This window comes from Agelaius phoeniceus, chromosome 23 (assembly GCF_051311805.1).
Source record: "Agelaius phoeniceus isolate bAgePho1 chromosome 23, bAgePho1.hap1, whole genome shotgun sequence".
NCBI classification, from domain to species: domain Eukaryota; kingdom Metazoa; phylum Chordata; class Aves; order Passeriformes; family Icteridae; genus Agelaius; species Agelaius phoeniceus.
In genome coordinates this window covers 8,183,778-8,200,190 of record NC_135287.1, presented here as the reverse complement: position 1 = coordinate 8,200,190, position 16,413 = coordinate 8,183,778, and the positions used below count along the sequence as shown (strand labels likewise).

The 16,413-nt window shown below is 49.8% G+C and overlaps 1 protein-coding gene across 3 annotated transcripts in view; it reads right to left on the bottom strand.

The window, feature by feature from the left end:
* The window catches only part of KMT2A (lysine methyltransferase 2A), a 40,067-nt gene extending 26,356 nt beyond the window's left edge, over positions 1–13,711 (bottom strand). For all 3 annotated transcript variants that reach the window (XM_077189931.1, XM_077189932.1, XM_077189933.1), the window contains exons 1-5: positions 13,358–13,711; positions 6,383–6,452; positions 2,707–5,372; positions 1,253–1,430; positions 664–898 (exon numbers count right to left, since the gene is read on the bottom strand). In XM_077189931.1, coding sequence (XP_077046046.1) covers positions 664–898; positions 1,253–1,430; positions 2,707–5,372; positions 6,383–6,452; positions 13,358–13,696 — 3,488 coding nt within the window. In that variant the 5' untranslated portion in view covers positions 13,697–13,711. The remainder of the gene's footprint in view (positions 1–663; positions 899–1,252; positions 1,431–2,706; positions 5,373–6,382; positions 6,453–13,357) is intronic.
* Between the last annotated feature and the right edge of the window lie 2,702 nt (positions 13,712–16,413).

Sequence of the window (16,413 nt, the reverse complement as noted above, 5' to 3'; positions counted from 1 at the left end):
AGCTTTTATACCACAACAATCTACTGGTGCCACTTTAGCTGCTGCCTTTTCAGACAGTTTATCTAGTCTGGTAAAATCAATTTAATACCGCAATTAAAAAAGAAAAAGGTTCAGTCTAATGATATGTATAAAAAAGGACAGAAGAAATCATGGAGGAGTGGTATTTCTTAACGATATCCAGACACACCTGTGATCCATGGTTAGGATCCAGAGACCCTAACCCTAACCCTTTGATATACAAAGTGTACATAAGCTAAATAAAAATCAGCTTGAAAACACAAGCTCTTCATGAATGCAGTCTAGGAGAATAAGTGATAAGTATTTATGTGCATATTGCCTTCCTTGCAAAATCCTGTAATGCCTAACAAAAGCCACAGATCTTACACCGAGCAATCCTCAATACTCTGCCACTCCCATCAAACTGAGGAGAATAAACTAGAATTGAACTCCAGAGAAAGAGCTCATAACTACTGCACGTTGAATTGTGGTCTTGACTCTCAAACTGTTTACAGTCCCTTCCTTTGATCAAGCTTCAGACCAGGTCAAGCTGAGTCCAAGCCCATGACACAGTGCAAATCTGCTGCTCCTGGCCCAGACCGTGGGTACACTTGTCCCACCCACTCAGAGCAGGGATTAGCTCAACAGCTTCTCAGACACACTTACTTGCAGCACTGCTTCTTTATATTGCGCCCACCAAACTTGGGTTTGTCTAGACAGTTAGTGCAGACCCCACAGTCCTCTGGAACCTGGCAGCCTGAACACTGCCCACAGCGCCTGGAGCGCCGGCCCTTCTTCACCGGAGGCTCTTGCTGGGCCTTGTTTCTGGTGACCGGCTTAATGGGCTTGATGGGTGGAGCAACAGGTTCAGCCTCTTCTGAGCCAGCTATCGATGACTTATCTACCAAAAGAACATTTCTAATGTGAATTTTCTGATGTCAAAGAATAATTCAGGAGTGTCTAATTTAGCCCATGAAGCCCAAGTTCATCTGCAGAGCCACATGAGACTGTGTGCATACACATGTATATGCACACACGCCCCTTGGCAGAACACAGGTTTGGTGCAAAACGCACATATTTAACACAATTCCCGATAGCTTAAAGGATTAACCCTGTTTGAGTGGCACTGTAACAGAGAGCCCAGAGCTCTTTAACGTACTTTCCCTTGTTAATCACTTGAAGCCCTCATTTAAAGCAGTCACCAGAAGCTGACTTTGTATGGGCCCGCAGATGAAAACCAGAAATCCTAACTCACCATCATTCCCCATGGAAGACAGTATCTTCTCCCGCTCTTCCCATGGTAAGGCACTCAGAGTGGGCATGTCATCAGGAAACACCGCTCGCTTGCGGCCCAGCGCGACAGCTGCTCTCCTGCAAACGTGTTTGATTCGTGGTCCTCGGACTGACGTTTCTGATGAATCACTCTCTTGCCCCTAGATTTCAGAACACGAGAGCAGACAGTATTCCTAAGAAAGTTACCAAAATGAGACTGAGAAACATGCCATAGAGACTTCTAAGCAAATTATATCTTAGCTTGCAGATTGTAAAAATCAGGATAAAAACAGACTTGGCCTTCTAAGCCTCAGTTATCCAAGAAAGGATAAATGCAAGAGAACAAGAGTTTTGACTCAACTGGAATTACAAGGTAAGTCCCCATCCACTACTGGAAAGCCAACTTGCTCATGAAGCCACATTATCAAGGCACTGACATTAAAAAAATCAGAGTCCACTGGAATTGGAGCAGCATTTGGTGCTGATTGATCCAACAGAAGCCAATAGCAGATGAGGCTGTTTGAGAGCTTTGCAGCTGCTGATGTTTCAGATAAGGGGTTTGGGTTTACTGAGTTACTAAACAAATTGAGCATTTTAGTGCAATTTTCCATGTTTTGGTAAGATTCTGGAATATCTCCCACTGAAATACCTATCCCCAAATAAGCAACTGTGAGAATCTGGGCTTCTGCTACACCAGGCCAGTCACACAGATGCATGGGCATCCTTATTTCAGAAACAAACAGCTGGAGGCTTCTCTATTTGAAATACGTACTAGCGATATTCAACACTAGTGCTGTTACAAAAAGTAAAAGTTTAAATAAAAAGTATTCCCTGAAAATATATCTCACCGCCCTTTCTGGCAGGTAAAGAGGACTGCAGAAAAGGGTGGTTTTGGGGTGGGGAAGAGGGAAAAGAGCAAAGTGGTAGGAAGCGGTTCCCCAAATCAGATGAAAAATTCCAATGGATCTTCCTCCCTCCTACAAGTGAGAGATCACTGCATAAAGCTAAAAACCAGAAAGATCAAGAAACAACTTTCCTTCAGAAGCCAACTTTATACGTGAGGACGGCCCCCAAGAAACCCTGAGGCCAAGACAGACACTGCATTTTGCTGGAACTACACTTTTCAGAGTGAGTACTGCTCTAGATGATGGCTTTACTTATATTTGTTCAGAGAAACCCAGTAAGCAGCTATGCTGTACTGGTCTCCAAAATGCATGCAGCTCCCCTCTGAGCTGACTACGCAGCAGCTCCCTCTTCCCCTCAGCTTCTGCCCAGGGCTTCTTGGTTTTGGGTCGTTTGCCATCTGTTGCACTAACAGCTGCTTAGCTTGGCACATTAATTCTTCACGCTCAGTATACAAAAGCTATTCGTGACTTTCAGGACAAGTTCAAAGTAAGATGCACTCTAGCAAAAAATCCAACTTGGAAAAAGGAGTACCTGTGCTTTTGGCTGATCTGCTTGTTTGAGGGACTTGCTCTTCTCAATCTTGTACAGCTGGGCTTTTGCCTTTTTCAGAAGACTAGCTACCCTCTTGTCAGTCATTGGCAGTTTGTCTGCTTGAGCCAACATAGAACTGATGGAGGAAGCAGAATGTTTAACAGTGCTTGATGAAGGAGCAGAAAGACGGAGAGCTTTTTCCTTCTCCAAAGATGGCACAGTGGGGCTGAGATCCAGGTCTGATTTGTCCAGCCCCCCTCTACCTTTCTTGGATGTTTTGGTTTTGACAGCTGTTGTATCTACCAGAGCAGCAGTGGAAACCTCTCCCGTGGGATCTGCTGCTGTAGACTTCTTCCGCCCGGCAGTTTTTTTGGCAGATGATGATGCTGCAGCGTCTTCGCTGGCTTTTTCTTTGGGCATTTTACCTACAGGAAACAAAGCAGTGCTGTTCTGTACTTCTGACCCTTTTCTCCTTTTCTCTTTCTTTGACTCCCGTTTGTTCTCCTTTTCTCTCTCTCTGTCTTTCTCTCTGCTTTTGTCCTTCTCCAGGGCTTTGTCAGCATCTTTATCTTTGGAGAGCTCTTCTGCTGCCCTGTCCTTGTTTTTACCTCTCTCTGTCTGGGGACTTGATGTGAACCAGGGGAAGAGAGGAGTAGGGCTACCAGATGAGAAAGGATCTGCTGGAGCATTCGTCTGCTTCCTTGGTCTCTGGCTTCTTTCTGCTGATTCCCCAGACTGTGATAGGGAATGGGAGGGAAAAGTAAAAGTTGAATTTAAGGCACTAGTGGCAAGAGAACTAACTGAAATACTAGTTAAAGAGGAAGAGACAGAAGACTGTGGAGTGAGAGTTGTCAGGTCAGAGGTACTAAGCCTTCCGCTCCTCGTCCTCATGGAGTGCGAAGGAGATCTGGGTTCAGATCGGATGGGGCTGAACGCTTTCCTCTTGCGCCGCCGAGAGGACGTGCCTGTGGCAGAGGTGCCTGTGGTGGCGCGGCCAACTGACGAGGGCAAGGTCACAGACTCGAAGATGCGAGAGTGGGCCTCACTTGGTGTGAATCGTGGTGCTCGCAGCAGAGGACTTCTCTTGTGCATATCAAACCTGGCTCCAGAGTGAAGTGAAAAGAGCCGCGTGGGAGCTGTCGCACCTGGTGTTGAGAAGCCAGAGGCAAAGCCAACGTCCTCCGGTGTTAGCGGCGGGGGTCTGAAGTTATCAAATATCGGTTTGCGAATAAGACCCTCTTTGGCATATTTTGCTGATGAGAAGTACTGTGGCTCTGACCTGGAATGTTTCAGGGAGGTCCACCTAAATGTTGGCTCTCGCAGAATTGACTTTCGTTTCTCTTGCATCGGTGCAGCAGAAGCAGGAAGAAAGGGTGAGGCTAACGGTATGGTTGGAGGCATAAGCCAAGGGGTATGGTCTGAGATGCTTGAAGCAGGCTGCAGTGGTGGGGGGGGAGTGAGCAAAGGGGGAGGAGGAGAGGAGGAGGACTGCTGCTGTGGCATGCTTGGTAAGGCTGACAGCTTTTTTGCAGTCCTCTGGCCAAAACTTCTTTCTGTTATCGAAAACCTTCTATTTCTCCTATCACCATTATCATTTTCAGGGGACTGAGAAACAGGCAGGGGAGTGTGAACTTCTGGAGTATTGCTTCGCTCCTCAGAAAGCATCTGAATCTCCTCAGAAGCCTGGGAGTCTGTAGATGTATCCACGCTGGGGCTGCTGGACCGTGAGGAATCTGAAGACATCTGAGATGAATGTTGAGAAGCGGCGCTGGACTTTTCACTGGAGCCACAAGACGTAGTGCTGAACCTGCTGTTTGGTGTGGATTCTAGTCTGGATATTTTAATAGGAGGATCGTAGTCTTCATCCTCAATAAACCGTTTGGGTGTTTTGATAATCCGTGATGAGATTGCACTCACAACCGGCATGATGAACTGTCGAATATTTTTGAGCTGTGTTCTCCCCATCCTGCCCTGCAGTTTGGCTGCTTCTTTCTCAATCTTTTTTTGTGCTCCCTTTTTAGCCCTCTGCAAGAGTTGCTTAGCAATCGCAGCATCCGTCCTTTTGGTGGAAGGTATAATCCTGACAGGCTTAATCCTGCGTGGACTCTGTCTGACAGCAGCCTTCTCCTCCTTTGTGAGAGGCGGTGTGCCATCCTTTTCTTTGCGAATCCTCTGGGGCTTCTCCAGCTGTGAGTTTATGACCAAAGTTGAGGAAGTCTTTAAACGTTCAGAGGACGGTGGCCTGCCTCTTCTGCGCACGATCTGAACGCTCTTCCTCCCAATCTGAAGTTTTGCCCCAGGCTTAAATTTAGATTTCAGTGGGGAAAGCTTACTAGTTCTTAATTTCTTGATTTTAGTTGCTTGCTGAAATGTAGTGGATGGTGATCTTTTGATTTTTTTCAGACTCTCTTTTTCTTCTTTGCTGCCCTTCTGAATGTCCGATGTGTCCTTCTCCTGTGACAATTTGAACTTCACACTTGTAAGTGCTGGAGGTCTTCCTCGTCTTTTTTCCCCACTCTTCGACTCCTTCTTCTTTACTTTCTCCATGGATGTGGTTTCAGACTTGCTTGAAGGGGAACACACTGATGAAGAGTCTGACAGTACAGCTGAACTTCGGTCAGAACTGCTCCGGGGCCTCCCGCGAGGTTTCCGTGGACTAGATTTAACTGAGAGGGAAACAGAGAATGCAGGGAACATATTAAATTTCTCCAAGTGTGGGATGAGCATTACCCAGGTCAAACAAGTATTTACTCAGTATCATTCATGCTGCCCATACGCTGCCAAAACATTTCAGAAAATCAACAAATAAAAATAGTTTTGGCACTACATGTATAGAATACCTTCCCAACATAAAATACCACACAGATAACTTGTTTAAAAATGCAAGCTAGTCTTTTCCCAACAATTACATATTGCACAAGCCCAGCACCAACTTCATGCTGGGAGGGAGCAATAATTCTCAAGGGCACATGGTACCTTTTAAACACATGAATTTTTATATATTTTTTTAAAGAAAAAAAAATCCTTCCTTTCGAGTGCCATCCATCTGCACTGCTAAGGGAGAGGTCGAGAGAGCAAAAACAACCTACACAAGGCTGATACAAGACAATTTACTAAAAACTGGTTTTAGCTTTGAGACATAGTTAATACTCAGCACCGACTTGGAGCCATCAAGCACAAGACTTGATTACCCACCTTGACCAATGCATTTCACTGCACTCTCACCAAGTCCAGATATTTCAGTTCTGGATCTTCCCTTGCACTAGCAAGGCACTCCACCACAGTTTGCTGTTGAAGCCAAGCTGAGCAGATATTATGGTGGAAGAGCAGAGCGCTCTGGTGAGAGCATTTATTGACAACACAGGCAGAAAGGAGTCTACTGAAAGATACTAAAATAGTCAAACCAGTTCAGACCCTTACTTTTTAAATAGCTGCCTCTCCAGAACACTGACATGAGGTTTCAAATACTGGTTTCATCAGTATAACTCTTTTACTCAAACTTTCCCTGCTCCTTTACAGATCAGACATAGAGAATCCAAAACTAACTGCATTGAATCTAAAGACTGGTGTGACATTTATGCTGGATGAGATTTGATGGAACAAACAGGAGAGGCACAGCAAAATCATCACAAAATACAACAGAAAGTCAACACCCAATCCTGCAACTTGAACTTACCTGTGGGGGACCTGGTGGGACTTCGTACTTTGACTTCTTCATCTGAACCAAAACCTAAAAACTGTTCATCCTGCAATGAGAGAGCAGATGGAAGTTTGAGGACATGGATATTAATGTTGAAATGAACTCCACTGTGAATGAAGCACAAGAGGATTCTCCTTACCCAAAAAAGATACTGGCATTTGCTCTTTTAACAAAGAATTGCTAAAAAAGAAATACAACTTGCAGCAGAGATGACAAGAAATCCAGAAAAAGCAATGATAAAGTAACATAAAATAAGTTAAATTATGCCAGAAGACACTGCTTCTACCTGAGACACCTTGCATCACAGAGCACCCAGAAAGGGAGAAACTAAACTTCAGTGCTGCAGCAGTGCCAGCAGAGCAGGAGCAGTGGGAGTGCCCAGCACTGCTCCCACGCTGCGGATCAGCAACAGGCCTGCCTCCGCTCCAGAGCACGTGGGCACAGCAGGATGTAAACATCGCTGGGTGCTGCAGCACCGCCGGCCTGGCCTGGGCGTGGGCAGGGAAGGGGTCCTTAGCCCTGACAGAGGGAGAAGCTGTCAGCAGAGACAGATGTGGCCTGAAACCCAGAGAAGGCATGAGAAATAACAAATACCTAAGAACAGTCAGGTTTAGAAACACTGAGGGATCAGCTGCTCACCCTGTGCCATTTCCTGACTTGCACTGGCCTCCAAGTTCCTGTGGCTGCTATAGATCTTTTCTTCATTTTGTTATTTGGGTCCTAAAGTCATCATTATTATTTTACCTCTGGCTACTAAATCAGTATTTGCCATATATTTGACAATCTCCTGTCAATCCATGATTACAATTTGCATTATTTTCAAACTGAGCTCTGTTATCTTACTTTGCCAATGTAAGATAAAGTAATGTTTCAAACATTAATACTGGCTAAATAAAATGTAATGTTTCTAACATTAATACTGGCTTTGGTCCAATAGCCTGGAAATGATAATTTTTTCCATTTCTTACCAATCAGTCACCAGAAGCATCTACAGCAAAAAGGCTCCTTCCACAAAACAATCACTTCCGCTTCATTTACAACCACAAGTAGTATGACCAATATGTTACTTGTGCTTGTGTGTTCAGTGGCATTCCTGAGTGTATTGGTCACCTCAGAATGGTCCCTATCACTACCTGAGAAGGCAACCCTGTGACCTGTCAGAGATGATGAAGAAAGCCACTAAGTATCACTCAGCATTTGCCAGGCTAAACCGTTCAGTTGGCCATCACATGCCAAAATGCAGCTTTGAGGCAAACTGGGCAGGAACAGCCTCCCTCTGGTTTTTCAGAAATGTCATGACAGATGGAGAGTGATTAAAAACCATGAAGATTTTGAACATGGCCTCATTTACCTGAAAAAGAATAATGTAATGCAAAAAAGGCCACTCAGGATTATAAATTAAAGGATGAGGAAAGGCTTGCCTCGTGCCAGACATGAAGACTAACCAAGCAGGCATGGGATGATCTCTGTGGGTAGCACATACATTTCCCATTCAAACATTACACTATCCCACCTGGGTTCAACTTCAGAGTTGTGCACAGATAAAGAATGGCTTTTCCTGAAGTAACCCAGCTACTGAAGAACAGAGAAGTTGCAAGCAAATGTCTGTCACAATGCTCTTGAGCAATATTACTTTTCAAAGAATTTCCAGTTAAAGATCTCACAGGAAAATCCACCTTCAAAGGAGAAACTATCCTGCAGGCACTAACTGATGTTCTGATCTCTGTCTGAGGAATAACAATGTAAACCATACCACTATGGATCTGTGAAGTTGCATGGGGCTCTAGACCAGCAAGGCAGCTGCTCCAATCATCACCTGAAAAAGTTCATTTTACAATAGAGTCACCTGACCAATGCTGTCCTTCCCATTCCCCATCCTGGGTTTGGCCCAAGTTAGACAGCACCTCACTTTCTTGGAAAGGGATAAGCTATTTTTAGAAGCTCATTCAGATGCCTGCTTAGTGACTGCAGCACAACATCTACCAGACTCCTCTGCTTTCAGCAGAGTAAACACCCTTGGAGGCTGGCAGGTAGTAACCCTGAGACAAACACTGGCTCTTGGAGCAGAGCAGAGTCTACTGGGAGTTCAGGGAGATGCTTCCCAAGCCACTACTTGTTGTGCAACTTCAATAATAAACAGCTGAGCACTTGGAGGGATCGTTATGCACCAAGTCACATGAGGGGACATTTGTCCTTCCATTGTTTCATTCAGCTAAAGCTTTGACCAGGAGTGTTGCACGGACTTTGCTGGGGCTTCACCTGGGAGCAGCACTGACCTACAGAGAACGTCTTGAGATCCCACAGCTGCTCTTGGCCTGGTCACTCCACATGACAACCCCCAAACTGCACTGCTGCAGGCATCACCCATGGCAACACAATGGTGATTAGGGCTGCAGCTTCCAGAGTCCAGTTTTTTTGAATTAGAAAGAATATATTGTTCTTTATGGGGCTGAGGCTCAGGGTGGGTCTATCTCAAGTGGGTTACTGAGAATACAGATCTGTTTTGCCAGAGTCCTGGTTCCAACCTGGATGAGAAATTCTGATTTATGCTTTCCAATCTGAATACAGAGGAATGCTTATTATAACACCTGAAACACTCTCATTCTGGTCACAACAAGCTCTCAATAATACCACTTCCAAGGAAGAGAGTTGGTCAAACCACTACCTACAAAGATCAAGCTTTCAGATGGTGAGAGAAAAGCTCCACAATTGCAATATGGATGCATTAAAAAAATCTTTTGTGGTGGTAAACTCATCTTTCTTTCCTAAACATATATTCCTAAAGTCAAACTGTGCTCTGTAGCTCAGCTTGGGGGGAACAGCTAACCCTGCTCTGGGAATTTTGTGGCATCCCTGAGAAGTGATGAACCACTAACTTGAGGAGTTACCTGTTTCCTGCAACATGGTGCTGTGAAACCTGCAGTTCAGCACTCAGGTGCCAGTACAGAAGTGCGTGGTCAAGGACTGTTGCCAGTCTGTCCCAGGAGCTTTCCAGCTGAAGGAAGCACAATGTCCAAAAGCCCCTGGAACAAACTCACCAGTGCACAGCTGCTGTTCTGAAATTGCCTTACCTGCCCACTGCTGGTGCCAGTGGGACGAGCCACATCACCAAATTTGGGAAATTTGAAAAGTTTCCCAAATTCCTAACAAACTTCCCAAAACTGCTCCTCTGAGGGTTTGGAGCACTGAACAAAGCTGACCAAACCACAGAAACAGAAACATTTATTTTCACGCATCTGACAAAGCAGCACCCGAATGTTCAGGAAGGGAAAGTGCACGAAGGAGCCTCCATCTCTTGGGCCATGACCTGCATCATCCTCACTCACCATGTGTCTCTTGTCAGACATCAATACCTACAGCAGTCCCCTCCCTGTGCATGTGCAGTGACCACCTCACCCGTGGCAGGAACGGCTCGACACCTCCAAATCACACATTAAACACTCGAGCAGTCTGGAGAGACCATTCAACCTAACACTACCTGAGGAAATTTTGAGGCAAACAGAAGAAATTATCTGTACTTCCAGCTCAGGCATGACCCTGGCAGCAGTATGGAAGCTAATCCTTACCCCCAGAACATGGATCTGGTACCATTTCCAAACATTCCAGGCATCGGCAAACGTCCACAACTCCAACAGTCACCTCATAAAACATTATGCCCCAGGTATAATCATGGAAGTGCTACCAGGGACACCACCATCACCACCACATCCAACTGCCAAACTTCTGCAACTTTCAGCCAATACAGATTTATGGAGGTAACTGTCAGCATGCATCCAGTGCATTCTCAACTTTTAGATCCCAAAGCTTCAATCCCCGTCATAGATGGGCAGGAAGCTCTAAACTGACAGGCAGAGCAGATATTTAACAACTACTTTTATGCCAAATATTGACATAATGAACCAAGAAAATGCAATCATATTTTTCTTGTTCCTACAGTGCCACTCACACCAAGCTGAAAGGTTAGTACACAGTACAAATGCTACTGTTCAACCAGTTACAGCTTCACCGTGCAAAAAGTCCCCCAGCAATTCTTCTGGTGTTAAAATTAAGTATCAGAATGTGGCTCCTTTAATGTGAGATGGTTTCGAGATAACTCAGTGCAAGACTGAGCTGCAGCAGAAGACAAGGCTTTGTACAAAGTGACCTGAATCTGAGGAGAATGCCCTGACACCCCAGAATTCAGGTATTTTTTAAATGAGAAACGCAGTTTGCTATGTACTACGAAACTGTCAAGGAGACAAGGAAAAGACTAAGTCAAATACTTATTCTGGACAACATTATTCCTGCATCTAACTTGGTGGTAATACCCAATTTCAACAGGTATCTACACAAGTGCAGACAAGAACGAGGTAGAAAAAAACATAAGCACGTGGAGCAGAAGTTGTAAATAAAAAGGTAACACAACTTCTTCCTCTGATTGCCACTGGCTCCTCAAAACAAGTGCTCAGGGTTTATTCCTGATGAGGAATAACGGCAACTCAGTTGAATACTGTACCTGGCTTGGCTCAGGAAGGACCCTCACTCAACCTTGTGGAAAAGGACAGCAAGAGCACCAGGCAGTGACTGAGAGGCCATGGTGAGCCCTAATATGGAGGGGTCTTCTGGAAGCCCCCTTCTAGAAGAGCACCTCCCCCAGAGCAGCCACCCCACGGGTACCAGAAACTGCACTGCTCCTGCACGGCACACACTGCCCTCTCCTCTGGAGAGACCACAGGCAGCATCCATGTGCTGGCTGCTTACATGTGCCAGAGCCCTTGTCACGCCCTCACCCCCTCCACAGAGAATTTGTACTGCAGGACAGAAAAAGGCAGCCTCTGAGGACTGTAATCTTCACTAGGACTAAGACAAGTGCACAAGTCACCAGCCAGGAGAACTATGTCCTTTGAGGCAAAAATGTTGTGTTTCTTGAGCATCACCAAAGGAAAGGAACCAAGTGGGTGAGTTAACTCAACCTGAATGTTTGTGAGGATCTCCTCTGAGTATGCCCAAGAGTACCAGCAAGCTGTAAATCCAGAGAGAGGGGAAACACCTGGGGTCTGCCCCTGCCTGGCTCATGAATGGACAGACAAAACTGCGCTACAAACATCAAGCCACAAATCAGTGTTTATCACTACTTTCTACTGTATGCAATGCTATTAGAGAAAAGCTATTAGCAGCTAAGTAGAAAAGCCATGTAATAAGTAGAATTCTTAAAATCGAGGAGACCCTGCGTTAATCAGCTGCCACACCTACAATGCATTCGAGCTATTTTACTTTAAAGCAAAAATACCCTAAAGGCTAAACTCAAAAAGATGTCTCAAAGATGTTTTAGGGCTTTTTTGAGATGCAAAAATATACTTGAAGACAACTGGAATTAAACAAACCACAGCCCAATGTCATCTTAGAAAAAAAAAAATAAAGAAAAGGAAAAGAAACAAAGCAACTTGCCTCCCCCAACATGAAAAACCTCCTGGGTTATTAACTCTGTTGTCAGCTTGGTTAGCCAGATCTCAAGTCATTTCTCTCCCTGAACTAGCACTGGTGAGATATTAACTGCTTCCCAGGGCACTCCATGAATTCCATCAAGCCACGTCTACTGCAAACAACAAAGAAGAGAAGTATCCCAAAGTGCAGCCCCTGAGATGATGGTGTTAATGAGAGCAGTGCAACTCACACCCCAAAGTCTGCACAGGTGAGGGCAGGAGCGTCCCCACGCTCAGCTCTGCTCCTGCAAACACAACCCAGCTGCTCCAGCATCGCAGCCCGCGGGAACTGCCACTCTACAGGCAAGGAACTCCTCCAGCTCAGCCATGAGCCAAGAGCTCCACTTTATGGCACCCAACAGAAAATGCCAAAACCAGGCCAGAAAGACACAAGAAAACTGTATTTTCATGTATGTTTTAATGAACTCTGCTACGGCCAGTCATGGGAAAGGAAACCAACTGGTCTTTATACAGACAAAATACATTCACCTACCCTACAGCTGACAACCTGCCTGGAGAAGAGGAGACAGAGCTGGCCGTTCAAAAATCTGTAATAAATCCCTCCTGGTACAAAAGACCTGGGGAATTCTCTTGCCGGCGCAAGGATGCCGCTAAGGAGTGATGCAAAACAACTGGGGGAAAGCAACGCTGCAGCTCGTAGTAACACACCCCCATCATGTCTTCCCTGTTCTGTCAATAGGTGGGTTGTTGTCGCACGCCCACTCCGGCTGCCTTAGAAAGGCTTAAAAAAAAATGAAGGGAGGAAGAACAGCAACTCAAAAAAAAGAAAAAAAAAAAAAAGAAGAAAAAAAGGAGCACCAGCTCTCCTAGTACCGGGGAACGGCCTCTCGCAACGGGCCCGCCGCCCCAAGCTCCGCCCGGGGCATCCTCAGCGGCGAAAGGGAGGAAGAGGAGGACGACGAGGAGGAGGAGGAGAAGAAGAAGGGGGAGGGCCGGTGCGCGACACCCACCGCCGGGCCCGCAGGAGGGGCCGGCAGCCCAGCCCCCTCGAGCCCCCGCGCCCGGGGAAGGACGCGTCACCCCGCCGAGCATCCTCGGCACCGGGCGCACCGGGAGGCCCCCGGCTCATCCATCCTACCTCGCTCCCGGCAGCGGGCTGCGCGCACCGCATCCCGCCCCGCCGCGGGCGCGGGAGCGGCGGGAACCGGATAATGGAGGCGGCGGCAGGGAGGACGCACCGGCGGCAAGTCGCGTGCGCGGGGAGGGACCGCGAGGGCGGCCGGACACGGACCGGCACCGGGTCCCGCCCGCCGGGTCCCGCCACCCCCCCCCCACGGCCCCCCCCGCCGGGCGCGCCCTTTGTGCGGGGCGCGGGAGGTGTGTCCGGCGACGGGCGGGCTGTGCGGCCAGGGCTGGGTGGGTGCGCCCGGGTGTGTTCGAGCCGCCGCCGCCGGGGCGTCGAGGATGCTGCGCCCGGGACCCGCCCGCCCGCCGCGCCCCCCCGCCCCCGCCCCGCCGCCCCTCTCACCTCTCCGCTGCCCGCCTCGGTGCCGCAGGCCGCTCGGAACCGCCGCAGGTTGATGCCGATGGTGGCCGAGACCTGGAGCGCCGCGTCGAAGCCGGGACCGGCCGCGGCCGCGGGGCCGCCGGGGCCCGGCGCTGCCCCGCCTCCGCCGCTTCCCGCCGCCCCGCCGGAGCACGGGCCGCCGCGCTCGCCCTCGCCCGCCGTCGCCGGCGCCGCCGCAGGTTCGGCGGGCCGCAGGCTATGCACGGCCGGCACCCGTAGGCGGGACCCCCCCGGGCCCCGGCGGCCCCAGCCGCCGCTGCCGGGCCGGGCGGGGAAGCGCCACCGACCGCTGTGCGCCATCTTTACTGAGAGGCGACGAGCCAGAGAGCGGGGCCGGGCCGCACCCCGCGCCCTGCATAGCGCTTCGCCGGCCCGTGGAGGCGCTGCATAACAACGGGTGCCATGCAGGTTGTGGGGCTCCGCCATCCCGCCGCCCCGGCACATGAATAAGCCATGCTCGATCAGTGCTAGCTCGGGATAACGCTGGGCGATATGCAGAGCCCCAGGCCTGAGCCCCAGTGCAGCCCCCCGCCCTGGATAGCGCAGCCTCGGGCCGCCGCGGCCCCTCATAGCTCGCAGCGCCATACAGGCGCAGGGCTGCTGGCGAGCCGGCCCCGGAACCTGCCTGCCGCATACACGGGCCGCTGGCAGCCGTCATAACCCCGGCAGCGATGCCGAGCGGGAGCGGGAGCCCCGCGCCCCGGACCGCGCATACGGCATAGGCGGCGCTGCCGCCCCCTGCATATCGCCGAGCCGTATGCCGGGCGCGGCCCCGGCCCGGCACGGCACAGCCCGCAGTCCCCGCCGAGACCCTCCGGTGCTCGGCCCGGGAAGAGCCGGTCCCTGCGGGGGCACCGCGGCCCCGAGCTGTGGTACCGAGGGCGGGCAGCTTCGCCCTGCCCTCCCGGCCTCGCATGTGTCCTGCCTGCGGCCCCGCGCCCTGCCGGTGCCGCGTCCCGCTGGGTGCCACCCCCGGGAGGGAGGTGGCGGCGACAGCACCGGGCTGGCAACCCCGTCACGCACGGCACGGTGAGAACAGGGTTAACATCCAACAAGTGCCCACCGTATTCCATGAGAGCAGCACTGCAAACACACGGATAAGATGTAAATCCCTCTGCCTGGGGACACAAAATACTCATTTTCCTCCGAAGTTCATCAGCTGAGGGCAGGGGAGGAGGGAGGGGCAGCGGGAGGCTGTTTGTCCCCGAGATGCAGCCGGACACTTCTGGTGTTCGGGAGGACGAACAAGCTGCTGGAGCCCTTTGTGGTCACAGATGCTGCTTCTGCCTGGGGTTCTGCTGTGGCAGCAGGGCTGGGGGGGACTGCGCCCGAGGACTTCCCGTGAGGAGAACTAAAATTAGATCGTTTCTTCGTCTCCAGGGCCAGGAGCATCTTTGAGCTCTCCCATGCTTTACTAGTGCAGCTTGATCCTATCCTCCCACTGAAGCTTTTGCCAGGCCAGTGCTGGAGTGAGCTGCAGCCCCCTGAATGCCCACCTGAGCCTGCTCTGAGAGGGGCACATGCAGACAAGAACAAGGCAGAGATGAGAGGCAGCTCTTGGAGCCAGATCAGACAGCCTTGCCCTCAGTGAGGTTCTCTTAGGTTCAGAATCCTCCTTCCAGTCAAGCTCACACTTGACATCCCATATGTGATCTCACTCTCCTTGAGGAACATATCCTGCAGAATCTCACACCAGGCCTGGTCCATTGCCCTTGCTGGTCTCTACCTGCTGGGTGAAGTTTGTGATGACAGGAGCAAAAAGCTTGTGGGGAGGAGCAGGTTTGGGGGCCTGCTCAGCCAGAGCATTGGCTGCAGCCCTGGTCAGGTTTGCTGGGGCTGAGGAATCACAAAACTCTGCAGCACCAGGAGGAAGGCTGTGCAAGGCAGGAATGGCCTCCTGGCCAGGCTGGTGGGAGATGCAAGCACGGGACACAGGCTGGGCAGGGGGCTGGAAGCACAGGTCCAGTCAATGCTCCTGTTGCAGACTCCCCCACAGAAGATGAGGAGTTCACTGAGCCTCAGTTTTCCCATCTGTGGCATGGAAGTGACCTGTGACCACCTGTGACCCAGAGCTGCTGGGGCAGGAAGCCTTCTTTTTAACAAGAAGAAAAGGTCTCCATCCATGCCACAAACAACCTTACCACAAACTGCTTACCACATCTGAAGTGTGTGAGCTCAGCTGCGCTCCCTGTCAGAAGCACACAAGGCCTTGTGCTGGGATGAGCTGCTGAGAAGGGCAGTTCTGCTGCAGGGAGAGCAAGTGACATGCTACTGGCACAGCCACCCCAAGACACCAGGGTCACTGAGGGCTGGGGGCCTGTAGGGTCACCGTGTGCACAGCACAACATCCACAGGAGCAAAGGAGCAGCAGGACAACAACTGTATCAACAAGGAGCAATAATGACTAAAACCATCTTCTAACACAGTAAAAACAGGCTGCTAGCTTCAGAAAACACCTACAATTTTCTGATCATGCCAGAGCACAGGGTACTCACCAGGTTTTGTAGAAAACCCTGCAAGAGCTGGCTGACAATGAGCAAGGTGGTAGAACCCCAGACAGCTCAACCTTTGGCTGGTGGGAGCTGAGGTAACACATGTAAGTAAAAAAGCTCTGCTTACTTACACAGGCTTCCACTGCACCAGTCAGATACCAAACCTGAAAAGCTACGTTTCCTATGGAATAAGCCATGGAAATTGCTTTTGATAATGTAAAAAGTACTGGAATTTGCTTTTGGGTCCCAGTAGCTGATGGGAACTGCATTCAGGAACAAATGGAGTATTTCCCCTTTGCAGCCTCTGTTTGATTTTGGGGCTCTCAGACCTCCCCTGGAGCCACAGTTGGGACACAGTGAATGTCCCAGAGCAAACAGAGCTCTGGTGACCAAAAGTGATGTCACTAAAGCACTCTGGCACCCTTGGGCCTGGCCCTTAGACCCCCCTTGAGGAGCCATCCCTGCCAGCATTGCCCCCAGGCCAGGCTGGCACCTATCAGAGTACCAGACAAGGATGACAACAGC